The sequence below is a fragment of the Mustela lutreola genome, chromosome 3 (genome assembly GCF_030435805.1).
Source record: "Mustela lutreola isolate mMusLut2 chromosome 3, mMusLut2.pri, whole genome shotgun sequence".
NCBI classification, from domain to species: Eukaryota; Metazoa; Chordata; class Mammalia; order Carnivora; family Mustelidae; genus Mustela; species Mustela lutreola.
In genome coordinates, this window is record NC_081292.1 from 196,847,563 (window position 1) to 196,875,314 (window position 27,752).

At 36.3% G+C, this 27,752-nt stretch overlaps 1 protein-coding gene across 13 annotated transcripts in view; it reads right to left on the reverse strand.

Moving 5' to 3' along the window:
* The window catches only part of CARF (calcium responsive transcription factor), a 109,431-nt gene that overhangs the window by 79,548 nt on the left and 2,131 nt on the right, over positions 1–27,752 (reverse strand). For 10 of the 13 annotated variants that reach the window (XR_009352052.1, XR_009352051.1, XR_009352050.1 and 7 more), the window contains exons 2-5: positions 25,614–25,779; positions 12,568–12,685; positions 10,466–10,684; positions 773–893 (exon numbers count right to left, since the gene is read on the reverse strand). Coding sequence is in view for 8 of the 13 variants with exons in the window: in XM_059168373.1 (XP_059024356.1) it covers positions 773–893; positions 10,466–10,684; positions 12,568–12,645 (418 nt within the window). In the remaining 5 variants the exon portion in view is untranslated. Of the gene's footprint in view, positions 1–518; positions 586–772; positions 894–10,465; positions 10,685–12,567; positions 12,686–17,157; positions 17,320–18,964; positions 19,024–25,613; positions 25,780–27,752 lie in introns of those variants that run through there. The other 3 variants (XM_059168367.1, XM_059168369.1, XM_059168374.1) reach the window with 3 other exon arrangements.

Genomic DNA, 27,752 nt, shown 5'->3' on the forward strand with positions numbered 1-27,752 from the left:
TAAAAAAAATTTAAAAATTCAACTAGCCAGCATATAATACATCGTTAGTATCAAACTTTTTTTTTTAATTTTTATACCATGTTTTTCATTTTGTCTTCAAACTGTTTTTTCCCTTAAGTTTTAACTATTAACAAAGGCGAAGAACCATATCACTAAGGTAAAAATATCTATTCTAAATCATTAGCTATGAATGAACGATGAAACAGTGTAGCAATGGTATTAGATAGAAAAGGAAAAAAAGTAAAAGAAAAGAACTAACAGGAATATTATCAATAGGTTAAGAAAGAGTAAAAAAAAATGGGGAGCATGATTCTCCTTTCTGAGTCTGAAGGAAAAAAAGAAGAGCAAAGAGGATGAAAAAAATAGTTAAATAAAAGAGTAATGAATCACATGGCTAACAACAATATTGATAAAAATACAAATATAATAATTTCTCCAGTAACTATTATCACTATAATCTTGTTATTGTAGCTGTTATTACTGTTATTATAATTAAAAAGAATTTATTTTATGCTCACTGGTCATTTGGGAGGAAGCAAGAGTCAACCAGCTTCACAGAATTCCAAAATGAAATAGACAGCTAACCTAGACAGGAGTTGAAAAATGAACTTGAAATTTATTTGGGCTAAGAAACTTTTTCTAATTATTCAGTTCACAACCTTACCCAAAGAGATCGATTTTAGCACGGACTTTCATGAGGTGATTTTCTGATATATATATATATCTGTTCTTTAAAACATTCTTAAATCCCATATATCCCATGATTACTCACCCTGAGGACTATTCACATCCACAAGCTGCCCCTGAGGTACAATCACTTGTGCCATTCCTGTCTGTGTAGATGGAATTACATGCAGCACCTGTCCATTTTCTGAGGGGTTGGCAACAATCATCTTGAACATTAAGAAAGAAATCAAATGCATAAGCCAACAATGCTTTAACACAATTATTACTAAATAAATGATTAAAGACATGCCTATCTGTATGGTAGATACTATTATTTCCCTCATTTTGTAGATGAAAACACTGAGGTACTCTTTCGGAGCTGGTAAGTGTTAAAGCTAGGATTCAAAACAGGTAGTTTGACTCTGTGTCCTATGATCTTAACCACCTATGGTCTTTTTTTTTTTTTTTTTTTTTTTTTTTAACCACCTATGGTCTTAATCATTACACATGTATGAGGTCTAATTACTTAGTAATGTGAACAAGAATATCACAGGACTTAATGTATTTGCTTTTTTTCTACTTACTGTATTATATCCCTATTTGTTCTGTATTTTATGTCACTTTCATTCGTATCTCACAATATATCTTGTTAGATGTCTAATTAAACAGAATTTATTTTTATATCTTTGAATTTTTATATATTCTGTCTTGGTCCATAAGGAATACCAAAGAATGCCCCAAAAGTCTGAAAATATAAAAAAAATTATGTTTATTATTTCTATTTTTTCCTTCAGCTTAACATTGAATCTATTCCCTTAAATTTAGAGAACTAAATTTAGTTCAACTAAAAGGGTCAACTAAAAGGGTGTCTAAAGCTGGAAAAAAAAAAAAAAACAATTTTGAGCCCAACATTTGAAAAACAAAACTAATATATTTTTTAAGATTTAATTTATTTTTTCTCAGTGTTCAAAAATTGTTTATGTACCACATCCAGTGCTCCATGCAATACGTGTCCTCCATTTGAAGACAAGTTTATCTTAAATTTCCAGACTTTCTGGACACCCTGTACACTTTATTACCTAACATATTACTCTTCTATTGACACAGTGTAACTGTTTTACCCAAGGTCTATGAGCCTCAATTCTTATTCAAGTAATTCTTTGTAATCATTCCAACACACTTACCAAGAGGGCCTTTTTTAAATTAAATTTTTTAAATTAACATATTTTATTTGCCCCAGGGGTACCAGTCTGTGAATCATAAGGCTTACACACTTCACAGCTCTGACCATAGTGCACACCCTCCCCAATGTCCATAACCCAAACACCCTCTCCATACCCCCTCCCCCAAGCAAGCCTGAGTTTGTTTTGTGACATTGAGTCTCTTATGCTTTGTCTCCCTCCCGATCCCAGCTTGTTTCGTTTTTTCCTCCCCTACCCCTTATACCCCCCACGTTGCCTCTCAAATTCCTTATATCAGGGAGATCATATAATTGTTTTTCTCTGATTGACTTATTTTGCTCAGCATAATACCCTCTAGTTCCATTCATGTCATTGCAAATGGCAAGATGTCATTTCTTTTGATGGTTGCATAGTATTCCATTGTATGTATATATATATATATATACCACATCTTTATCCATTCATCTGTTGATGGACATCTAGGTTCTTTCCATACTTTGGCAATTGTGGACATTGGGTGCACACGCCCCTTCGTATCACTACATTTGTATCTTTAGGGTAAATACCCAGTAGTGCGATTGCTTCAAGTTTTTGAGGAACCTCCATGCTGTTTTCCAGAGTGGCTGCACCAGCTTGCATTCCCACCTACAGGGTAGGAGGGCTCCCCTTTCTTTGCATCCTTACCAGCATCTGTCGTTTTTTTGTTAATTTTAGCCATTCTAACTGGTGTGAGATGGTATCTCATTGTGGTTTTGATTTGTATTTCCCTGATGCCAAGTGATGTGGAGCACTTTTTCATGATTCTGTTGGCCACCTGGACGTCTTCTTTGCAGAAGTGTCTATTCATATCCTCTGCCTTTTTCTCGATTGGATTATTCTTTGACTATTGAGTTTGATAAGTTCTTTATAGATTTTGGATACTAGCCCTTTATCTGATGTCATTCCCGAATATCTTCTCCCATTCTGTCAGTTTCCTTTTGGTTTTGTTGACTGTTTCCTTTGCTGTGCAAAAGCTTATGATCTTGATGGAAGTCCCAATAGTTCATTTTTGCCCTTGCTTCCCTTGCCTTTGGCGATGTTTCTAGGAAGAAGTTGCTGTGGCTGAGGTCAAAGAGGTTGGTGCCTGTGTTCCCCTTAGGGATTTTGATGGATTCCTTTCTCACACTGAGGTCTTTTATCCATTTTGGGTCTTATTTTCGTGTGTGGTGTAAGCAAATGGTCCAGTTTCATTTTTCTGCATGTGGCTGTCCAATTTTCCCAACACCATCTGTTGAAGAGACTGTCTTTATTCCATTGGACATTCTTTCCTGCTTTGTCAAAGATTAGTAGACTACAGAGTTGAGGATCTATTTCTGGGCTCTCTATTCTGTTCCATTGATCTATGTGTCTGTTTTTGTTCCAGTACCATACTGTCTTGATGATGACAGCTTTGTAATAGAGCTTGAAGTCTGGAATTGTGATGCCACCAACTTTAGCTTTATTTTTCAACATTCCTCTGGCTATTCAAGGTCTTTTCTGGTTCCATATAAACTTTAGGTTTATTTGTTTCATTTTTTTGAAAAAAAAAAAAGGTAGTATTTTGATAGGGATTGCATTATATGTGTAGGTTGCATTAGTTAGCATAGACATTTGCACAATATTTGTGCTTCCAATCCATGAGCATGGAACATTTTTCCATTTCTTTGTGTCTTCCTCAATTTCTTTCATGAGTACTTAATAGTTTTCTGAGTACAGATTCTTTGCCTCTTTGTTTAGGTTTATTCCTAGGTATCTTACGGTTTTGGGTGCAATTGTAAATGGGATTGACTCCTTCATTTCTCTTTCTTTTGTCTTGTTGTTGGTGAATAGAAATGCAACTGATTTCTGTGCATAGATTTTATATCCTGACACTTTACTGAATTCCTGTACAAGGTCTAGCAGTTTTGGAGTGGAGTCTTTTGGGTTTTCCACATAAAGTATCATATCATCTGCAAAGAGTGATAGTTTGACTTCTACTTTGCTAATTTGGGTGCCTTTAATTTCTTTTTGTTGTCTGATTGCTGAGGGTAGGATTCCTAGTACTATGTTGAATAGCAGTGGTGATAGCGGACATCCCTGCTGTATTCTTGACCTTAGCAGAAAAGCTCTCATTTTGTCTCCACTGAGAATGATATTCATGGTGGGTTTTTCCTAGATGGCTTTGAAGATATTGAGGTATGTACCCTCTATCCCTATACTTTGAAGAGTTTTGATCTAGAAAGGATGCTGTACTTTGTCAAATGCTTTTTCTGCATCTATTGAGAATATCATATGGTTCTTTCCTTTCTTTTCTTAATGTACTATATCACATTGACTGATTTACGAATGCTGAACCAACCTTGCAGCCCTGGAATAAATCCCACTTGGTTGTGGCGAATAATCCTTTCAATGTACAATCCTTTCAATGGATCCTACTGGCCAGTATTTTGGTGAGAATTTTCACATCTGTATTCATCTAGGGTATTGGTCTGTAATTCTTTTTGTTGGGGTCTCTGTCTGGTTTTGGGATCAAGGTAATGTGGCCTCATAAAATGAGTTTGAAAGTTTTCCTTCCATTTCTGTTTTCTGGAACAGTTTCAGGAGAATAGGTATTATTTCTTCTTTAAATGTTTGGTAGAATTCCCCTGGGAAACCATTTGGCCCTGGACTCTTGTTTGGTGGGAGATTTTTGATGACTGCTTCAATCTCCTTACTGATTATGGGTCTGTTTCTTCCTGGTTCAGTTTTGGTAGATTATGTATCTCTATGAATTCAGCCATTTCTTCCAGATTGTCAGACTTGCTGGTGTACAGTTGCTCATAATATGTTCCTATACTTGTTTTTATTTCTTTGGTGTTGGTTGTTATCTCTCCTCTTTCATTCATGATTTTTATTATTTGGGTTCTTTCTCTTTTCTTTTTGATAAGTTTGGCCAGGAGTTTAACAATCTTATTAATTCTTTCAAAGAACCAGCTCCTAGTTTCATTGATTTGTTCTCTCATTCTTTCAGTTTCTATTTCACTGATTTCTGCTCTGATCTTTATTTCTCTTCTCCTGCTGGGTTTAGGCTTTCTTTGCTGTTCTTTCTCCAGCTCCTTTGGGTATAGGGTTAGGCTGTGTACCTGAGACCTTCTTGTTTCTTAAGAAAGACTTGTATGGCTATATACTTTCTTCTCAGGACCACCTTTGCTGTGTCCCACAGATTTTGAACAGCTGTGTTTTCATTATCATTTGTTTCCATGAATTTTTTCAATTCTTCTTTAATTTCCTGGTTGACCCATTCATTCTTTAGAAGGATGCTCTTTAGTCTCCGTGTATTTGAGTTCTTTCCAACTTTCCTCTTGTGATTGAGTTCTAGTTTCAGAGTACTGTGGTCTGAGAATACGCAGGGAATGATTCGTCTTTCGGTACCAGTTGAGACCTGATTTGTGACCCAGTATGTGATCTATTCTGGAGAATGTTCCATGAGCACCAGAAAAGAATGTGTATTGTTGCTTTGGGATGGAATGCTCTGAATATATCTGTTATGTCCATCTGGTCCAGTGTGTCATTTAAGGTCTTTATTCCCTTGTTGATCTTTTCCTTGGATGATCTGTCCATTTCAGTGAGGCGGGGGGTGGGGGGCGTTAAAATCCCCTACTATTATTGTATTATTGTCAAGTGTTTCTTTAATTTTGTTATTAATTGGTTTATATAGTTGGCTGCTCCCATTTTAGGGGAACAGACATTTAAAATTGTTAGCTCTTATTGTTGGACAGACCCTTTGAGTATGATTTAGCAGATTCAATTATTTTGAGTATGATACCATTGTATGTTACAGACTTCTTGCCCTGAGCTGCTTTCAGGATTTTCTTTTTGTCACTAAGACTTGTAAGTGTTACTATTAGATGACGGGATATAGACCTATTCTTATTGATTTTGGGGGGAGGGTGCGTTCTCTGTGCCTCCTGGATATTGATGCTTGCTCTCTTTGCCGTATTAGGGAAATTCTCTGTTATAGTCTACTCCAATATACATTCTGGCCCCTCTCTCTTTCTTCTTCTTCTGGAATCCCAATTCTTCTAATATTGTTTCGTCTTATGATATCACTTATCTCTCAAATTCTTCCCTCATGATCCAGTAGTTGTTTGTCTCTCTTTTGCTCAGCTTCTTTATTCTCTGTCATTTGGTCTTCTTTGTCAGTGATTCTCTCTTCTGCCTCATTTATCCTAACAGTAAGAGCCTCCATTTTTTATGGCACCTAATTAATAGCTTTTTTGATCTCAGCTTGGTTAGATTTTAATTCTTTTATTTCTCCAGAAAGGGCTTTTATTTCTTTAGACAGGGTTTCTCTAATATCTTCCATGCCTGTTTGGAGCCCAGGTAACACCTTGAGAATCATCATTCTGAACTCTCGATCTGACATTTTACCAATGTCCATACTGATTAGGTCCCTAGCCTCTGGTACTGCCTCTTGTTCTTTTTTTGTGTGTGGTGAGTTTTTCCCGCCTTTTCATTTTACCCAGAGAATATGTGAAGGAGAGAATGAAACACTAAAAGGGTGGCAAAGACCCCAGAAAAATGTACGCTAACCAAATCAGAAGAGACCCCAAATAGGGGAAGAAGAAAAGGGGTAAAAAGAAATTTATTTTAAAAAAAAATTTTTTTTAACTATATGATAGACTGGTGAATAGAACAGAGCCACCCACTTGATTTGGGTGTATTTTGGTCTCTTAAAAGAAACTACCTCCCAAAATTTTTAAAGAAAGAAAAACTTATATATATATACATCAAAATAAGAACAAACACGAGAAGGAACGGAATATGACTGTAAAGATGAAAATAAAAAAAGAATTCTAAACAAGGAATTGATAAGATAAGTTGGTTGGAAAAAGAAAGAGGAGAGAATTTGCTCAGGCTGGAGACCATATCAAAGCCCTATCCTATATTTAGGGTATATTTTGATCTATTGGAAGAAACTGTATCCCAAAATTTTTGTATAAGAAAAAACCCTTTATGTATACAAAAAATATAGATACTATGAAGGATAAAGATAAAATATGACTACAATAATGGAGGTTTAAAAAGTTTTTTTTAAAGAAAGTATTGTTAAGATAAACTAATTTAAAAACCTTAAAAGAGGAAAGAGGACACATTAAATAAAATTAGAATAAGAAAAAATTAAATAAAATAAATTTAATTAACTTTGCAAGACTAAAGAATCATGAGGTGAAAGCCATGAATTCCATGCTTTGCTTTCTCTTCCTCTGGAATTCCACTGTCCTCCTTGATCAGTGAGCTTGGTCTTGGCTGGATGTTCTTGCTGATCTTCTGGGGTGATTCTCAAATGTCTTTGCCCGAGGTGGAATTGCACTGCCCTTGCCAGGGGCCAGGCTAAGTAATCTACTGTTTGCTCTCAGGAGCTCTTTTGTTCCCTGAACACTTTCTGTAGAGCCCTGGAGGACAGGAATGAAAAATGGCAGCCTCCCATTCTCCGGCCTGGAGGGAAGACAGCCTTTCTGTTTTATAAAACATGAAAACATTACTGATGCATGACAGAGAGTGCAGCTCTAGTTTTAAGAGGGTCATTGGAAAAAAATTTTAATTTAAAAAAAATTAAATTTGAAAAAAATTTCAATGAAGTAGATGCTTTAGGGACAATTACTGTAAACATTTCTCAGAAATTAAGACTAGTAATTGTTTCCCTCCCCCAAAGTTTATCAAGTTTCTTAAGATAAAAATACCTTGCCATAACTCTTATCACTTCACTATGAAAAAGTAACTGTAAACTCTGATGACAATAATTGCTTGACGTTTGTTGAATGCATACTAAATGGCAAGACTTTACATGCATTATTGTATTTATTCCCTATCATATGTAGATCAAGTATATACATTTTTACTTGAGGATACTGTCATAAGAGGTTACACAACTCATGCAAGATAGGGTGGTGAGTTGAAATTCAAACCCAAATTCAAACAACTATTCTATACTGCTTCCCATTATCTGATGATTTTACTTAACCTAAAAGAAGACAAAAACAATACAAGAAATATTGCTGGGCTTTAAAAGGCAACAGTAATAACATGGTTTTTAAATTCCTTTCTCCTTAAATAAGATCAAATACTTGTAAAAAAATATTCCATTCATTCTTAGAAAATAAATCTACTAAATCCAAATAAAACACATATATTTATAATTTATTTACTCATATGAAAATTTCATAATTAAGAAAGATCTGTGGAATACCTCTAACTTTTGGAAATCTGCTTCCTATGTAGAGTGGAGGAGAGCCTCCTCTACTTTCCCCTTCCTTAGCTTTCTCCTCCCATAGCTTCCTTCTACCTGGTACCTAGAAAACTATTTTCAGTTCATGTAATTTGATAACAGTGACAATAATATTACTTTTCCTATTTTAAAAGAAAGTTACTTTTAATCTTCGCTATGAAATCAAAGTTTTGAAAAGTCACCTGTTGCAATGCATTCTATTTGAGGCAGACCATAAATATTATCAGAAAACCTTGACTAATAAGTAGTCATATTTACTGGGCTCTTTGTGTATTGTACGATATATCTGATAAATCCAAAAATACCATCCCTGCTTCACTTTAAAACCTCTTCATTTGTTGCAGATTCACCCACTACAGAATCTTTACTACTTCCTTGATAACTTCTACATCAAAAAAAAAATCACATTAAAGAAAATTTTTTTTTTTTAAAGATTTTATTTATTTATTTGAGAGAGACACAGTGAGAGAGAACATGAGCGAGGAGAAGGTCAGAGAGAGAAGCAGACTCCTCTAGGAGCTGGGAGCCGGATGCGGGACTCGATCCCGGGACTCTGGGATCATGACCTCAGCCGAAGGCAGTCGTCCAACCAACTGAGCCACCCAGGCGTCCCAAGAAAATTTTTTTTAAAAAAAGCTCCATATGGTGGGAGATCTTGAAAATGAGAAAGACTGTGCATGTATAGGGGCAGGGGTTTTTTTAAGCATCACTATACTTCTGCTCAGTTTTGCTTTGTTTTTTTTGTTGTTTTTTTTTAAAGATTTTATTTATTTATTTGACAGAGAGAGATCACAAGTAGGCATAGAGGCAGGCAGAGAGAGAGAGAGGAGGAAGCAGGCTCCCTGCTGAGCAGAGAGCCCGACGCGGGACTCGATCCCAGGACCCTGAGATCATGACCTGAGCCGAAGGCAGCGGCTTAACCCACTGAGCCACCCAGGCGCCCTCAGTTTTGCTTTGAATCTAAAATTGCTCTTAGGGTGCCTGGGTGGCTCAGTGGTTACAGCCTCTGTCTTCGGCTCAGGTCATGATTCCAGGGTCCTGGGAGCTAGCCCTGCATCGGCCTCTCTGCTCAGCAGGGAGCCTGCTTCCTCCTCTCTTTCTGCCTGCCTCTCTGCCTGCTTGTGCTCTCTCTCTGACAAATAAATAAATAAATAAATAAAATCTTTATAAATGACTAATAAAATTAATACACATCTTATAAGACTGTTCAAGAAAAAATAGAGAAGGTGCCAACAAGCAGTGTCAGGAAGAAAATGGGGGCATCATCCTACTGATTCTATAGATTTAAAATATTTATATGCTTTGTTCTATACTTGATATATAATAGCTGCAGAATAACAATACTAAGATTATTATTAATATTAAATTCATTGAAAGTTTACACATTTTGTTTCTAGATTATATCTTGTTAGAGATGTACAATCAGATTACTGTCTTTGAAATAATTCACTAAGGTGCTTGAGTGGCTCAGTTGGTTAAGTGTCTACCTTTAGCTCAGGTCATGATCTCAGGGTCCTTGGATCGAATACCCCAACAGGCTCAGCAGGAAGCCTGCTTCCTCCCTCTTTGCCTACTTGTGATTTCTCTGTCAAATAAATAAAACCTTTTAAAAAAAATAAAAATAAAATAATTCTATTATGTAATTAATACCCATTGCAGAAAATTTGGAAAACAGGTAAACAAGACATATGTTATTCTTCGTATTATTAATGTAAAGATATTCTTTTTTTTTAATGTAAGGATATTCTTAGTCAGAGAGAAACGAAGTTTTTCTCAATAATTCTCTTTAATTTCCAACAAAACCATCTTTTATTTCTTCTACTCAAACTTGGCCATGAATATTTCAGAAACAATTTAAAGCAGCATTTTCACCTTTTATGCACTGTCACTTACATGACACATACGTATCTACATCAGCGAAGCTATGTCTAATTGCCAGTATACCACTGCTATTTCCATTGTTTTCTTTTGCTTCAAGAAGGCATACCAACCTGTGGCATGCAAGTTAGTGACTGAGAGATGGATAAAGCAATAACCTTGAGTTCAGTCAAATGCATACACAAAAATAAATGTAAGTTACATGTAAACTCTGGCACTAGTCACATGATACATTTCCAACTGATCTCAAAGTAACAGTGTACCTAGACCTAGTGACTGGGAAGTAGTTTTACATTCTATTAGTAATCCTAAAATGAAATCTTTTAAAATCTTCAGGTAACATTAAAATGAACGTCATGGAAACAGTATTTTCAAAGCAACGCAAGTCAACAGTTTCAAGAAATTAAGGTCATCTAGTAAGGTTAATACATTTTGCTAAATAGCATAAAACTGATTATTTATGAAATACACTCACCATTTGTGCATTAGAATCCCCCAATGACTGGAGTTCATATTGAATAGGTTGCTTATTTTGGTCCACTAGATGGAATTGTTCTGCAGAAAGAGTCTGTGTCTGCCCTGGTATATTCTGTGATGTGAGTGAATTATCTGCTTCATGAGAGGCGATGGGTAAAACTCTAGGAGAACCATTCTGTCCAAAGGAAGGATCCCTGGAGTCCATGCAGGTTAGATGCTTTTGTAAAGAAAAAAAAAGCACTAAGGGTGTTTGTAAAATATGTCACAATTTGTATCTTTTAAATTAAAAAAAAAAATTTTTTTTAAGGTTTTAAGTAATCTCTACACCCAACATGGGACTCAAATTCACAACCCCAAGAGTAGCAGGCTCTATCAATTGAACCAGCCCGGAGCCCGTAATGTTCTAATAAAAAACAAAACAAAACAAAAAAAAAACACCACAAAACAAAGAATGTTTATTAGCCACTGTGGAAACAGTATGGAGGTTCCTCAAAAAATTAAAAATGTAACTACCTTATGATCCAGTAATCACAATACTGGGTATTTATCAGAAAATACAAAAACATTAATTCAAAAGGATACATGAACCCGTATGTTTATACAGCAGCATTATTTACAATAACCGAATTATGGAAACAGCTTAAGTATCCAATGATTGATGAATGGATGTGGTATGAATTGATGAAGATGTGGTATAAGACACAATGGAATATTATTCAGCCATAAAAAAAAAAGAATGACATCTTGCCATGTGCAACAACATGGATGGAGCTAGAAAGTATAATGCTAAGTGAAGTCAGTCAAAGAAAGAGAAATACCATATGATTTCACTCATATATGGAATTTAAGAAATAAACAAATGAGGAAAGGGATAAAGAGAAAGAGAAAATCAAGAAACAGACTATTAATAAAAGAGAACATACTGATGATTACTAGAGCAGGGGGTGGGGAGGTGGGGTGGACAGGTTAAATAGGAGATGGGGATTAAGGAATGTACTTGTTTTGGGGGATTTTTGGGGTTTTTGTTTGTTTTTACAATTTTTTTTGTTTTTGTTTTTGTTTTTACACTTTGTTAAAGTAGGTTCCATGGCCAATGCAGGGCCCAAACTAACAACCCTGAGATCAAGACCTGAGCTGAGATGAACAGTCAGATGCCCAACATTAGACTGAGCCACCCAGGCACCCAGGAGTGCACTTGTGATGAGCACTTGGTGATGTATAAAACAGTTGAACCAATATATTATATACCTGAAACTAATATGTTAATTATCTGGAATTTAAAGTAAAATAAATAGAAAGCCATAATAAAAATGGAAAGATTCATTTCTCAGTTAATTATTCACTTCATTTTTCACAAGAGTCAATTCACACAGACTGATATAGACAGAAAGCTGTTCTAAACCGAAATTGTTGATTTTTATATTTTATTTCAATCGTATTGAAAAAAATTGTCCATGGGAACACATCCTGAAGTCATGATATATAATTCAAAACACAGATTTTTCTTTATATATAGATTTTAAGAATATAGAATTTTTATAATAGAGCTTTTAAGTAAAAGCTTTACTTTTGGTGCACCTGGGTGACTCAGTGGGTTAAGCATCTGCCTTCAGCTCAGGTCATGATCTCAGGGTCCTGAGATCAAGCCCTGCACCGGGCTCTCTGCTCAGTAGGGAGCCTGCTTGCCTCTCTCTCTGCCAACTTGTGATCTCTGTCAAATTAAAAAAAAAAAAAAAAAGCTTTACTTTTAAGTAAAGCTCTATATTATAAAGTTAAGTATATGATAGAATTGTGGATAAATTGTAACTTTCTTGAATAAAATTAAATATAATACTATTTCTTATACATTAAAAAGTTATTAAATGGGGGCACCTGGGTGGCTCAGTTGGTTAAGCATCTGCCTTTGGATCAGATCATGATCCTAGGGTCCGGGGATCAAGCCCCACATAAGGCTCCCTGTGCAGCAGGGAGCCTGCTTCTCTCTCTCCCTCTGCCTGCCACTTTCCATGCTGTGTTATCCATCAAATAAATAAATAAAACCTTAAAAAAATATAGAAGTTGTTAAATGGAATGGAAAAAAGTTCCCAGTTAAATTCTTACCTCATATACTTGAGAATCTGTTTTTGATTCTTCAGAATCATTATGGTTGACTCTTAGGGAATCGTTAGATTGTTCCATGCTGGTATATTCAATTCCATTTTCTTCTATTAGTTAATAGCTGAAAAAAATGTAAGTATCTGATGAAAGCACTTAACATTTTTATGGAATGTTTGTCTTAAATAAATCTCACATTTCTCCTACTGTGTTAACCCATACTATTCAGGTTAAATAATTTCTATTCTATAGATTAAGAAAATAAACATTTTTGTTAAATGACTTGCCAAGTCAACAGAATACATTCAGGCCAAAACAAAGATTACCATTATGTAGTTTCTTTATCTTACCCTTGATTAAACTCATATACTGGTTAATTAAGATTGTTGTTACAAGACAGGTACTTTTCACCCTTTCAAATACTTCTAAAATTCTCATTTTATAAAGATTTAATGCAAATAAAGGTTCTTAATTTTATGAGTTGAGCACATACTATTGTAGCATTAGATAATTTTAGAAAAGATGTTTTGGTGTAGACAGATTATATACAAACAGATCTTACCATAATGCACATCATACCACTAATACTGGGTTGACAAACTTTGAAAATGAATAAATATGTATTCCAAAAGTTTGAGCCACTTAGGCTTGGTACAGTGGTTAGCTCGAGTGGTGACCTGGCTTTACACACACACCCATACACACACACACACACACAGACACACACACAGACACACACACACACTGCCCCCTTGGGATATTTGGCAAAGTTTGGAAATATTTTTGGTTGTCAAAAATGAGAGAAGAGTGCTACTAGAATCTAATGGAGAGAAGCTAGGGGTACTACTAAATATTTTGGAATGCTCACGGCAGCCTCCAAAACAAAGATATCAATGTTGCTGAGGTTCAGAAAACCTGGCCTACTATAATATAATACTAGATTCTGGATTATCTGAAAGTAATGATGCTTTAAATCTCAAAACCGGAGTAAGGTCAAAACAAAGCTGGTGAAGAGTAACACTAGAAAATTTGTAATATAAAATAAACTTCATAGAATCTTTTTAAGAACATACACACTTAATTTTATTTTTGATAAAGCAGCACAAAGTCTTCTTAAAAATCCTGAAAGTTTTTATTTTTAAATTAACATGCTTTAAATTGAACTTACTTTTTTGTTTTCGCTATGTAGTTCCATGGATTTTAACACATGTAACCACATCACAGCCAGGATATATACAATAAAGTCACCCTATGCTATAATTTAAATTTATACCTTGTACTTAAGACTTAGTTGGTATATATATTTGAACACACTGAAAATATTTTTCTTTGATAGCACCCATACATACATTTGTAAAATTAACCGTTTCAGAAAATCTACAAGGTTTTGCCATTTCATATTTCCAAAATATTATATTTCTATTCAAATATAAATTGTAATAGGTTAAAAGTCAGTCTTATTTTTATATATAACTTTAAAATATCTTAAAGTTGTTTCTCTTTTAAGATTTTAGTATATGTGCTGCCGAAGCGAGCACTCTCTTTTAAGATTTTAAATTATCACTTGTATTCTAATTCATTACAAAAATCCCCAAAACCTATAGGTCCCTCTCAGGTTAAGGGCCATTTTATTTTATAATGTTCTGGTTCTGTTCCATTTTGAATTTTTTACATATATAAAACTTAGGAATAACGTGTTTTATATATAGTTTAAAAAACAGAAAGTTCCACTAATGGCAATATGGTAGATTAGATAATATAGAAGGCTCTCTTGCTAGAAAACAAAAAAAAAAGAAAGTGGGTCTAAAAATACTTTGTGACTAGGAGCTGTTACAGGGCCACTCCCTGCTGTCTATATCCCCTCCCCCACCAAAAAAAAAAAAAAAAAAAAAGAAAGAAAGAAAGAAAAAAAGAAAAGAAAAAACTGTGAGCCAAAACCCAAGTGAAAAGCACAAGCAAAGAGGAAAATTTCTGCAACAGCAGTACTAACACACAAGTTTTATGGCTGGGAAAGTGGGGTGTGGATAAGTAGCTTAGGGGAGGGGAAATTAAAATTCCCAAGAAAAGACTAGGAACCTGAAAGATCTTGAGACAATAGTTTAGCCCAGCTTCTGGTAAGACCAAACAGAGCTATTATTTGGAGGAACCCAAACCCAATTAAGGCATTAGTTTCCTTTCATATCGAGATTCAATATAAGCTTATAATCAGAATGCCAAAAACACAGGAAATAAACCTTCAAAAGAAAGAGTCAGCAAAGTCAGACACCTCCTTAAACTTCAAATATTGGAACCATCTGACAGTGAATATAAAATAACCATTTTAAACTCAAAGAAATAAACTGAATGAATAACAGGAATAAGCAAGCAACAAGGCTGAAAAGTTTAATCTGAAAGAGAACTAAACAGAACTTTCAGAAATTTAAAAAAAAAAAAAAATGGGGCGCCTGGGTGGCTCAGTGGGTTAAGCGCTTGCCTTCGGCTCAGGTCATGATCTCAGGGTCCTGGGATCAAGTCCCACATCGGGCTGTATGCTCAGCAGGGTGCCTGCTTCCTCCTCCCTCTTTCTGCCCGCCTCTCTGCCTACTTGTGATCTCTCTCTGTTAAATAAATAAATAAAATCTTTAAAAAAAAAAAAAAAAGTAAGTCAATGGATTCATTAAATAGAATAAATTTGGTAGAAAAAACTATTAAATTATAAGCCATATTTTAAAAAATTACCCAGAATTCATCACAGGAAAAACAGAAGATAAAAAACATGAAGAGACTTAAACAAAATAGAAAAAGTATAACATACTTATAATTGGAATCTCAGAAGAATAGAAAAGAAATAGAAAAAACGGCTGGCTGACAGTACTTGAGGGGATAGTAGCTAACAATTTTTCAACACTGAATCCACAGATAAAGTACAAAATGTACCAAAATTAATCAAAAGAAATCTATACCCAATGTAGTAGAAGTACAAAATTCTAAAAAGAAAGGAAAATCTAAAAGTGAAGCAAGAGATAAGATCACCCATGGGGTACTGACATTAGATATATAGCAGACTATTCAATAGCAACACTGGCAGAAGTCATGTTAAAAAAAAGAAAATTAATTCTCAGCATATGATTATATAAGCTCAAAACGATTTCTTTCACAAAGCAGGGTGAGAGGAAGATATTTTAAGATTTTAAAAAACTGAGGGGTGCCTGGGTGGCTCAGTCAGTTACGTGTCTACCTTCAGTTCAGGTCATGTTCTCAGTGGGATCGAGCCCCACATTGGGCTCCCTGCTTAGCAAGGAGCATGCTTCTCTCCCTTCCTCTGCTGCTCTCCCTGCTTCTGCTCTCTCTCTCTCTCTCTCTTTCAAATAAAAAAATAAAATCTTTAAAAAGAAAAAGTTTTAAAAAACTGAAAATTTACAATGAGTAGATCCTACAAGAAAGAAATTTCTACAGAATGCAGAGAATAAAAATGATACCAGAGGGAAATCCTGAGATGCCAGAAAAATGGTAAGCTAGAAAACTAATAACTCTCAGAAAAATCCAAATAAACACTGTCTGTATAAATAACAGTAATGCTATTATAATTTTGTATATGTGTGTTTTAAGAATAGAAATAAAATACTGAAGAACTAAATAAAATACCCGTAACTCAGGAGGGGGTGATGAGAGATAAACACAGTGTATTAAAACATATGGTATGCAGGAAAAGCAATGCTCAGAGGGAAATCTAGTGCAAATAGGCCTGTATTTTAAAAAAAGAAAAGAAATAAACCCTCAAAACAATAACCTGACATTATTCTTCAAAAATAAACAAGAGCCAACTAAATTGAAATCTAGTAGAAGGAAGAAAATAATATAGATTAGAGATAAGCAAAATCAAGAATAGAAAAGCAAAGAATTAATCAATCTAAAAGTTGGTTCTTCAAAAAGATTGATTAAATTGACAAAACTTTATCGAGACTGACAATAAAAAAGAACAGACACTAATAACTAGAATCAGAAATTGAAATGGGACATGTCTATAAAATCTTACAGAAACTAAAAAGATCATGAGAAAATACTAAGAACAAACGTACACCTATATCTATTCGCCTATGGTCTTGGTCTTGTATATAGAAAATCCTGAAGAATTCCCAAAAACACTATCAGAGCTAAAACATTCAACAAAGTTACAGGATATAAGATAAATATGCAAAATTCTATCATATTTCTAAAAAAAAAGGGCGGGGTGCCTGGGTGGCTCAGATGGTTAAGCATCTGCCTTCGGCTCAGGTCATGATCTCCAGGTCCTGGAATCAAGCCCTACATTAGGCTCCCAGTTCAGCAGGAAGTTTGCTTCTCCCTCTTCCTCTGCCTCACCCATGCTCATGCTCTCTGTCTCAAATGAATAAATAAAATCTTTAAAAAGAAAAAAAAAAACCCATTGTATTTCTATATAGTAGCAATGAGCAATCCCAAAATAAAATGAAATTAAGAAAATGATTCATTTGCAATCTTATCAACAAGAATAAAATACTGATAAACAAATTTAAGCAAGAAGTATAAGACTAGTACATTAAAACTATAAAATACTGTTGAATAAAATTAAAGATGTAAATAAATGGAAAGACATACTGTGTTCCTGGAATTGGCAAACACGAACATGGTAATACTATCCAAAGCAATGTAGAGATTCAATGCAATCCTTATCAAAATCCCAATGGTCTTTTTTTTAGTTATGGAAAAGCCAAATTCATATAGAATTACATGGAACCTAAACAGCCAAAACAATCTTGAAAAAGAACAAAGTTGGAGGACTCATTCTTCAAATCTTACTACAAAGCTACAATACTCAAAACAAACAAACAAACAAAAAACAAAAAAAAAGCTACAATACTCAAAAGAATATAGTAATGACTTGAGGATAGACATGTGGATCAATGGAATAGAATTGAGAGTCCAGAAAAAACTCAAAACAACTATGGTCAAATAATTTTCAACAAGGGTACCAAAGGGATCCAGTGAGAAATGAATAATAGTCTTCTTCAACAACTGGTGCTGGGACAACTCAATATCCAAATACAAAATAATGAAAATGAACCCCTACCCCTACCCCCTAAACAAAAAAACAAACAAAAAATCCTAAAATAGATCAAGAACCTAAATGTAAGAGTTAAAACCATAAAATTCTTGGAAGAAAATATAAGGATAAATCTTCATGACCTTGGATTTGGCAATGCTTCCCATAGCTAGAACACCAAAAAACTGTAGAGTCAAAATTAAAAATAGGTAAACTGGACATTATAAAAATAAAAACTTTTTGGGGCGCCTGGGCGGCTCAGTGTGCTAAGCCTCTGCCTTCGGCTCAGGTCATGATGTCAGGGTCCTGGGATCGAGTCCCGCATCGGGCTCTCTGCTCAGCAGGGAGCCTGCTTCCCGCCCTCCTCTGCCTGCCTCTCTGCCTACTTGTGATCTCTGTCAAATAAATATATAAAATCTTTAAAAAATAAAAATAAAAATAAAAAAATAAAAACATCTGTGCAAAGGACACCATGACAAGAATGAAAAGACAACCTACAGATGGGAGGAAATATTTGTAAATTAAATCTCTGATAAGGTCTAGAATATATAAAGGGAGCACCTGGGTGGCTCAATCAGTTAAGTGTCCAAACTCTCAATTTCAGCTCAGGTCATGATCTCAGAGTCATGAGACTGAGTCCGGTGTCAGGCTCTGTGCTGGGTGTGGAGCCTGCTTGGGATTCTCTCTCTCTCTCCCTATGCCCCATCTTCCATCTCTCCCTCTCTTAAAAAAAAAAAAAAAAATAGTTCAAAGGTCAAAATAGCACCAAAAACTTGGGGGAAAAAACAACAGAATTGGAATTCTTAAACTTTCTGATTTTGAGACTTGTCATGAAACTAAAATAATCAGGATACTTGGTATTAGTGTAAAGACAAAGAGATCAATGAACAGAACAGAGAATCCAGTAAGAGAGCCTCACATATATAGTCATTGCTTTTTTTTCTTTTAAGACTTAGTTATTGGGCGCCTGGGTGGCTCAGTGGTTTACGCCGCTGCCTTCGGCTCAGGTCATGATCTCAGGGTCCTGGGATCGGGTCCCACATCGGGCTCTCTGCTCGGCAGAGAGCCTGCTTCCCTCTCTCTCTCTCTGCCTGTTTCTCCATCTACTTGTGATTTCTCTCTGTCAAATAAATAAATAAAATCTTTAAAAAAAAAAAAAAAGACTTAGTTATTTGAGAGAGTGAGAGAGAGAGAGAGAACAGGGGGAGGGGCAGAGAGAGAGAGAATCTCAAGTAGAAATTAGGTGCTCCTAGTCAAATGCTTTTCAATAAAGGTGCCAAGGCAATTAAGAGAAAAAGGACAGTCTTTTCGAAAAATGGAGCTGAAACAATAGCTATATGCAAAACAATAAATGACACTTACCTCAAACCATATTAAAAAATCAGCTTGAAACAATCATGGCCAATAAAACTATAAAACTTCTAGAAGAAATCATAGGGAAAAATCTTTGTGACTCTGGGTTTGGCAAAAATATCTTAAATATGACACAAAAAGCACAAAAACATAAGTCTACAAATTGGACTTCACCAAAATGAAACTTTTGTTCATTACATTTTGGGAGAAAATATTTGCAAAACATATTCCTCCTTTTTTTTTTTTTTGTTTGAGTGTATTCATTTGACAAGGAGAGAGAGAGAAGAGAAAGATGGAGAGAGCACAAGCAGGGAGAGCAACAGAGGGAGAGGAAGAAGAGGCTCCCCACCGAGCAAGGAGCCCACCGCAGGACTCCATCCCAGGACCCTGGGATCACGACCTGAGCAGAAGGCAGACACTCCACTGACTGAGCCACCCAGGCATCCCTTGATAAAGGAATTTATATCCCAACTCTGTAAAGAACTGTTTCAACCCAATTATAAGACAACAACCCAATAAAAAGTGGGCACAATATTTTGAGTACACACTTTACTAAAGAAAACAGACAAACAACTAGAGAAAGGCAAACACCACGTGATCTCTCTTACATGTGGAATTAAGAGATACCATCTTCCAGTTACAAAAGAAGCAAGTCAGGTGGTGCCTGGATGGCTCAGTCACGTTAGGCGTCCAGCTCTTGGTTTCAGTCCAGGTCACGGTCTCAGGGTTGTGAGACTGAGGCCCAAGTCAGGTTCTGTGCTGAGTGCAGTCTACTTGAGATTCTCTCTCTCCCTCTTCCTCTGCCCCCTCCCTTGCTCCCTAAAATAATAAATAAATCTTTAAAAAAAAAAAATTCTCTCCCTCTCCCTCCTTCCTGCTTGCTCGCTCTCTCTCAAAAAAATAGTATCTCACAAGGATAAAAAGTACAGCACACAGAATCTAGTCAATAGTATTGTAATAACTTTTTTTTTTTAGATTGTATTTATTTATTTGTCAGAGAGAGAGAGAGCACAAGCAGGCAGATGGCAGGGAGAGGCAGAGAGAGAAGCAGGCTCCCCGCTGAGCAAGGAGCCCGATGCGGGACCTGATTCCAGGATCCTGGGATCATGACCTAAGCGGAAGGCAGCGGCTTAACCCGCTGAGCCAGCCAGGCACCCCTTGTAATAACTTTTTAATGGAGACAGATAGTACTTATACTTATCACGGTAAGCATTTCATAATGTTTATAATTGTCAAATCGCTATGTTGTATACCTGAAACTGCTATTATATGTGAACTATACTTCATTTGTTTTTTTTAAGGATTTTATTTATTTGACAGACAGAGATCACAAGTAGGCAGAGAGGCAGACAGAGAGAGAGGAGGAAGCAGGGTCCCCGCTGAGCAGAGAGCCCAATGTGGGGCTCGATCCCAGGATTCCAGGATCATGACCTAGGCCAAAGGCAGAGGCTTTAACCCACTGAGCCACGGAGGCACCCCTATACTTCAATTTTTTTTAAAAAGGCTATTAAGCCACAAAGACAAGGAAAACTTTAAACATATTTTGATAAGTAAAAGAAGTCACTCTGAAAAGCCTGCATACTATACAATTTCAAATATATGACTTTTTTTTCAAAAGATTTTATTTATTTATTTCACAGAGATCACAAGTAGGCAGAGAGGAAGGCAGAGAGAGAGTTTCGAAAGCAGGCTCCCTGCAGAGCAGAGAGCCCGATGTGGGGCTAGATCCCAGGACTCTGGGATCATGACCTGAGCTGAAGGCAGAGGCTTTAACCCACTGAGCCACCTAGGTGCCCTCAAATATATGACATTCTTGAAAAGGCAAAACTATAGACTCAGTAACAAATAGTTGCCACAGGTTGAGAAATTTTTATTTTGATGAAACAATTCTTTATGATATTGTTATGGTGGATACATGACATTTTGACATCAGTTTTGTCAAAATGCACAAAATTATACAACACAAATAGCGACCCTTAATGCAAGCTATAGACTTGTCCATGATACTGTATCAATATTGGTTCATTAACTTGAAGAAATATACCACACTAGTGGTTCCTGGCTGGCTCAGTCTGTGGGGCATGCAGCTCTTCATCTCAGGACTGGGAGTTCTAGTCCCATGTTGGGCAGAGAGTTTATTAAATAAATAAATATTTTTAAAAAAATAAAAAAAGAAATGTGCCACACTAATGCAAAATGTTAATAACAAGGAAAACTGTGCTAGCACACAGAGAAAGGAATGCTGTGGGGGCAGGAATATGGCAATCTTTGTATTCCCTGCTTGATCTTTCTTTCTTTATTTTTTAAAAAGATTTATTTGAGCGAGAGAGAAAGAGAGAAGTGGGAGGGGCAGGGAGAGGAGAGAGAGTCTCAAGCAGACTCCATGCTGGGTGGAGCCGGAGGCAGAGCTAGATTCCATGACCCAAGACCACGACCCAAGCTGAAACCAAGAGCTGGATGCTTAACTGACGATGCCAACTCAGTGCCCTGCTCAGTTTTTCTATAAAGCTATTGATTTTTCTGTAAATCTTCCAATGTCCACAGTAGAAAAATAACACTATTCAAAAAGAAAAGTCTTATAGAGTCAAATGAAAATAAAGTACCACTGAGGGATGCATTAAGACTGAAATAATTGCTGTCAAGAATACAATTCAGGGGCGCCTGGGTGGCTCAGTGGGTTGGGCCGCTGCCTTCGGCTCAGGTCATGATCTCATGATCTCAGGGTCCTGGGGTCGAGTCCCACATCGGGCTCTCTGCTCAGCAGGGAGCCTGCTTCCTCCTCTCTCTCTGCCTGCCTCTCTTCCTACCTGTGATCTCTCTCTGTCAAATAAATAAATAAATAAATCTTTAAAAAAAAAAAAAAAAAAAAAAAAAAAGAATACAATTCAGTGTAAGTTTATTGAAATATTCACTGTCTAGGGGCGCCTGGGTGGCTCAGTGGGTTACCTCTGCCTTCAGCTCCGGTCATGATCTCAGGGTCCTGGGATCGAGCCCTGCATCAGGCTCCCTGCTCCCCCCATCTCTGCCTGCCTCTCCGCCTGCTTGTGATCTCTCTGTCAAATAAATAAATAAAATCTTAAAAAAATAAAAGAAATAGTCACCATCTAACCACGGTGACATCAAGATTAAGAAATCTTTTTGAGGGGCACCTGGGTAGACAGTCAGTTAAGCCTCCGATGCTTGGTTTTGGCTCAGGTTGTGTTCTCAGCATCGTGAGATCAAGTCCCATGTCTGGCTCCATGCTCAGTCTGGGGTCTGCTTAGGACTCTCTCTCCCTCTGCTCCTCCCTGACCCCATCACGCTCCCTCTTTCTCTTTCTCTAAAATAAGTGAATAAGTCTCTTAAAAAAAAATTTTTTTTTGAGAGCTCTCTGAGTTTTAAATATAAACACTACTATGACAAAATAGATGAAGATTATAAATTTGTCAGAGCTATATAATATAAAGTTTATTGAATTTTTTTCCAAGATTTTATTTAACATGAGATTCAATAACATTTATTTATTTATTTATTTATTTATTTATGGGACACAGTGAGAGAGGGAACACAAGCAGGGGTAGTGGGAGAGGGAGAAGCAGGCTTCCCACAGAGCAGGGAGCCCAATGCTGGGCTCAATCTCAGAACCCCAATGCTGGGCTCAATCTCAGAACCCCAGGATCATGACCTGAGCCAAAGGCAGAAGCCCAGTGACTAAGCCACCCAGGCGCCCCGAATGGTCCTTTTTTGAAAATTATTTTTATTGGGGCACCTCGGTGGTTCAGTTGGTTAAGCAACTGCCTTCAGCTCAGGTCAGAATCCTGGGATCCTGGGATCGAGGCCTGCATCCAACTCCTTACTCGGCAGGGAGTCTGCTTCTCCCTCTCCTTCTACCTGCTACTCTTCCTGCTTGTGCTCTATGAAATAAATAAATAAGTAATTTTTTAAAAAAGTTTGTTTTTATTTATTTGACAGAGAGAGAGCACAAGCAGGTGGAGCAGCAGGCAGAGCGAGAGAAAAAAGCAGACTCCCAAATGAGAATCCTGATGTGGGGCTTGATCCCGGGATTCCGGGACCGTGACCTGAGCCCAAGGCAGGTGCTTAACTGACTAAGCCACCCAGGCACCCCTGAATGTTTATTATACTTAACAATTACAAGCTAGAATTATTAATAATGACTCTATATTCTGTGATGTAGAACCTATTACCACCCTTTTACTGAAAAGGAAATTGAGGCTCACTGCTTAAAGTTATGGGGTTATCAATTAATGGGCACTATGGTAAAGCACTATGCTAAAAAGTTTTTTGTTTTTTTGTTTAAGATTTGTTTATTTGAGAGGGACTGTAAGCAGGGATTAGGGCAGAGGGAGAGAAGCAGACTACCCACTGATCATGGAGCATGGCACAGGCTGGACCTCACCACCCCAGGAACACGATGTAAGGTGAAATCAAGAATTGGGAAGTTTAACCAACTGAGCCACCCAGGCACCCCTAAAAGTATTTCATATACATCATTTTATATAATCGTTTCAACAACCCTGTGATTCAGTTACTTGCTCCAATTTACATGTAAAGACACAAGACTCAGGCAATTAAGTAACTTTCCCAAGATTATAAATACACTAAGTGGCTGACCAAGGCACATATACTGATCCCAAATCCTACTCTTGCTATTACAACAGGAACTCTATCAAAGTCACAGAAAAAAATTCCCTTCTTCCTTCATTAGTTATAGCTTTAAATCTTTTTTTTTTTTTGATAGGTTAACAAATTACAGACGCTAAAAGAAATTCTTTGTTCATATTTCGTTCTCCACTTTTCTTGGTTGAAATTCAATTAAAGGCAGTCCCTAAAGCACCAAAGCCCTCCTGCAAACAATATAAACACCTCTGATCCCTTGAAAAAGCTAGAGTTCGAATCTTGCAGACACTGTAATCACTGAGAAAACATCCTGCAAACAGATTCAAAAGTGGAGCTTGAGAAGAAGTAAAAAGTGCAAATAGCTTAGTGGGGAAAGAATTCTAAAGACTTGCTTCCAGTTTCCTAATAGCTGCCCTGATCCCATTATAAATTTTTTTCATTTTATTTACTTTCTCTTACCCAAGCTGAAATTTTCACTGGAGATAATAAGCCCTTTTTATTTAATTTAATTAATTTGTTTATTTGACAGAGAGATACAGTGAGAGAGGGAACACAAGCGGGGGGAATGGGAGAGAGAAAATCTGATTCCCACTGGACAAGGAGCTTGATGTGGGGCTCGATCCCAGGACCTCGGATCATGACCTAAGCAGAAGGCAGATGTTTAATGACTGAGCCACCCAGGCACCTCAACATTTTCTCTTAAAACTAAAAACACTCTGGACATAGTATCAGTCATTAACAAATTTGTGTAAATTTATATATTAAATTTATACAGCTTTCTTCATTTAAGAAGAGTTCATGGGGATGCCTGGGTGGCTCAGTAGGTTAAAGCCTCTGCCTTCGGCTCAGGTCATGATCTCAGGGTCCTGGGATCAAGCCACGCATCCATCTGGCTCTCTGCTCAGCAGGGAGCCTGCTTCCCCTCTCTCTGCCTACTTGTGATCTCTGTCAAATAAATAAATAAAATCTTAAAAAAAAAAAAAAAAAAGAAGAAGAAGAAAAGTTCAGAATAGCTACCCTGGAAAGTTTAATCTGGAGGTGAGAAAGTAAGTACAACTGAAGCTCAGAACATTTAAAAGGGCTTCAGCAGAGGCCTGAGCTGTGCTGCAATGAGGAAGGCAGGATGAATGCCCCAGGGATTTACACCAGGAAAGGTGGTAAAGATGTTAACAGAAGAACACTGCCAAACATAAACCACCTACTTCAGGATTTTATGCAGACTGGGATTTTGCCACTCAAAGAGAATTTCTTTTTCCGCTGTCTTTTGGAACTCAAAACTCAAAATCTTCCTTTCAGCATATACGTCTATACTACAAGTTAAAGAAATTTTATATGGTTAAACTGGGAAAATACTACTTAAAGTCGTTTCTATATGGAAAAATGGGTTTCGGTATCTATTAACTAATCCATTGGTGAATTGGAAGTTGAAAGTACATTCCTATGCTACAGACATCCTTTTCAAAATCAAATTTTTTTTGAATGAAGGGAAAAAAGTATTACTCCTTCCTCCCTTAATTCCCCCATCAATCTGCATGCTTTTCAATCCTGACAAATGCAGGGTGACTTAAAATATCCAATATTCCCATCTAACCTCAACGTCAGTACATGCTAGAAAGTATTAGCCTTTTTTTTTTTAAGATTTTATTTATTTATTTGTCAGAGAAAGAGATAGGTTGAGAGAGAGAGAGAGAGAAAGCACAAGCAGGGGGAGTGGCAGGGAGAGGGAGAAGCAGGCTCTCCACTGAGCAAGGAGGGGCCCCAACATGGAACTTGATCCCAGGACCTGAGCCAAAGGCAGATGCTTAACCTACTGAGCTACCCAGGCATCCCCCTAATGTCCAATTAACTATATCAAAGTGACATTTTTAAGAACAAAGATATTAAGTAGCTAGGTATAAAATGCCTTCTTCTAACTGGTAAACACAAACAGAACAAAGTACCTATATCCAAAGTATAATCTGATTTTTCGTTAATATGTAATAGGTAATAGTTGACTTTTATAGAGATGTTCCTTTCGATTAGTTAAAAATAAAAATATTACCTTCAGGTAGTAGCTCAAGTATAAACTCAGGCCTCAAACATTTTACTAGTCCCAGAAATGCCCTCTCTTGTCCACTCAAGTTCTTCCTTTGAGGGGCACTAAATCATGACAGTTGTGGCTTCATTTGTGTGAGAGCCATAATTGTGTCTTCACAGCAGCATTTCTTCTGTAATGAGAAAGTATTCAATATATATTTTCTTTTCCTAGACATAAAGAAAACTACTAGATTTTATGCAGATTTTATTATAAAATAGCCATTACCAGCCTAGTACAGAACTGCGCTGGTGGTAGAGTGGTGAGCACAGCTGCCTACCTAGTACAGTAGAACCATCCTGTGACTCACTCCGCTGAAGAAAACTACAGATTAGGACTGACTTGACAGATAGCTGCATGTGTCCAGGATCTCTGTGTCAGTTTCCTTACCTAAAATTAGGCATGTGGACTATAGTTTTGTTCCAAGTCACATTCTGTAACTACTACTCAAAGACCTCCCCAGTAAATTGCATTTCTCTCATGAAATATTTACTAACAGGGCATCTTCTGGAACCACAGAAGCTTGAGACTAAAGATCACCCTCCCTAAAAAACACCCTGTAAAACATCCTGGAATTGGTTTGACGAGGTTAGTTCTTAAGCAAATAGTATTGGGATTACATAAAGAAAACAGAAAGAAGAAAGTATTACATGTATAGGCAGTTAATGATTGGAGTTCAGAACACACACTAAAGCATTACATTTTGCTGTCAAATTGCTTTCTAGAATATTTCTAGAAAAGGTGTTCTTTTTCTCGAAGAGAAATCTCTCACATTAAAAAAGTGGACTTTACCTCACATCAAAAACAAAGATTAGGAAGAAACTGTTAAAAGAGAAGTTTCATGTTTTATAGGGAAAAGGGGGCTTTTTATTGTTTATACATATTTGACTGTATGGCAGAAAGGAAAAGACTGGCTATTCGGGCTTTTCTTTTCTTTTCAGGTCACTCACATCTCTGTGGACCATATTTGGGCCATTGCTGTTTTGCTTCTGTTCAGCAGCAAATTTTATTTGTTCAATACTTTAGAGGTAGTTCTCTCTTAACATCTGATTATTTTGTTGAGTTTCCTTTACAGTCTTGGGTGTGGTAAAATGTATCTGTTAAAGCCAATTACCTGAGAATAAATACCCAAACAGGGTAACTGAAAGATGAAGACACTTTCAGTTTTAGAGACTCTCCTAATTCTAGGTCCCTTTTAGTGTCCTAAGATTTAAAGGATCTTGAAATATATTAAATATCAATGCCAGATTTTTTAACTTATTAACATTAAAAATGTTGCTCAAAAGTACATTAGAAAATAAAATTTCTCTCATCTTTTAGGGTACGTAAATGACACAAAGTTCCTTTTATGATGTATGCAAAATGACTATCAGTGGTGTCAAAAATAAATCAAGACTCCTAGTTCACAAATATTTGATAGGACATCTATATATTTTTTTAAAGATGGGTTTGGAAAGTTTTAGTGTGTTAAGTCAACATCAAAATTTTAAATATATGTAAATATATATAAACAATAACTTATTTTGAATTTTCACTGGAAAAAAAAATTTAAGGCCAGTGTTCACAATGTCTCTTTAATCTTAAGGTTTGCCCTCTCTATTAACTTCCCTATAATCTTGGTTTCCATTCATTTTTTACCCTGTAAATACACAACTCTTTTTACCTCTGCTCTTTGAGAGCTCTACAGATTATTTCATTTAATCCTCACATCCACTGAGTTGGATCTTACCTCTAGAGATAAGAAGACCAAAGCTGTCAAGTAACTTGCCTAAGATCACAAAGAGCATTAAGGCTCAGATTCAAAATTAAGTTGGAAAAAACAACAAAACCCAAAATAAATAGAACTCTGAAGCCCATGCATAGTCTTCAGATCATACCCTACCATGCCATTACATGCAGAAAAAAAGAAACCTATAATAGAGACACAAGTCTTCCAAGCTGTGATTTTCCAGATAACAATGTATCTTCATGAAAACCACAGTAAATGAATTATGTAGGAAATCATTAAGAACAAAAAGCCTGAAGTTAATGTTCCAAGAAAAACACTCAAAAGTACTACCCTAAGTACTGCATGGAGAGAACACCAAATAGGACAAGTCACTACTG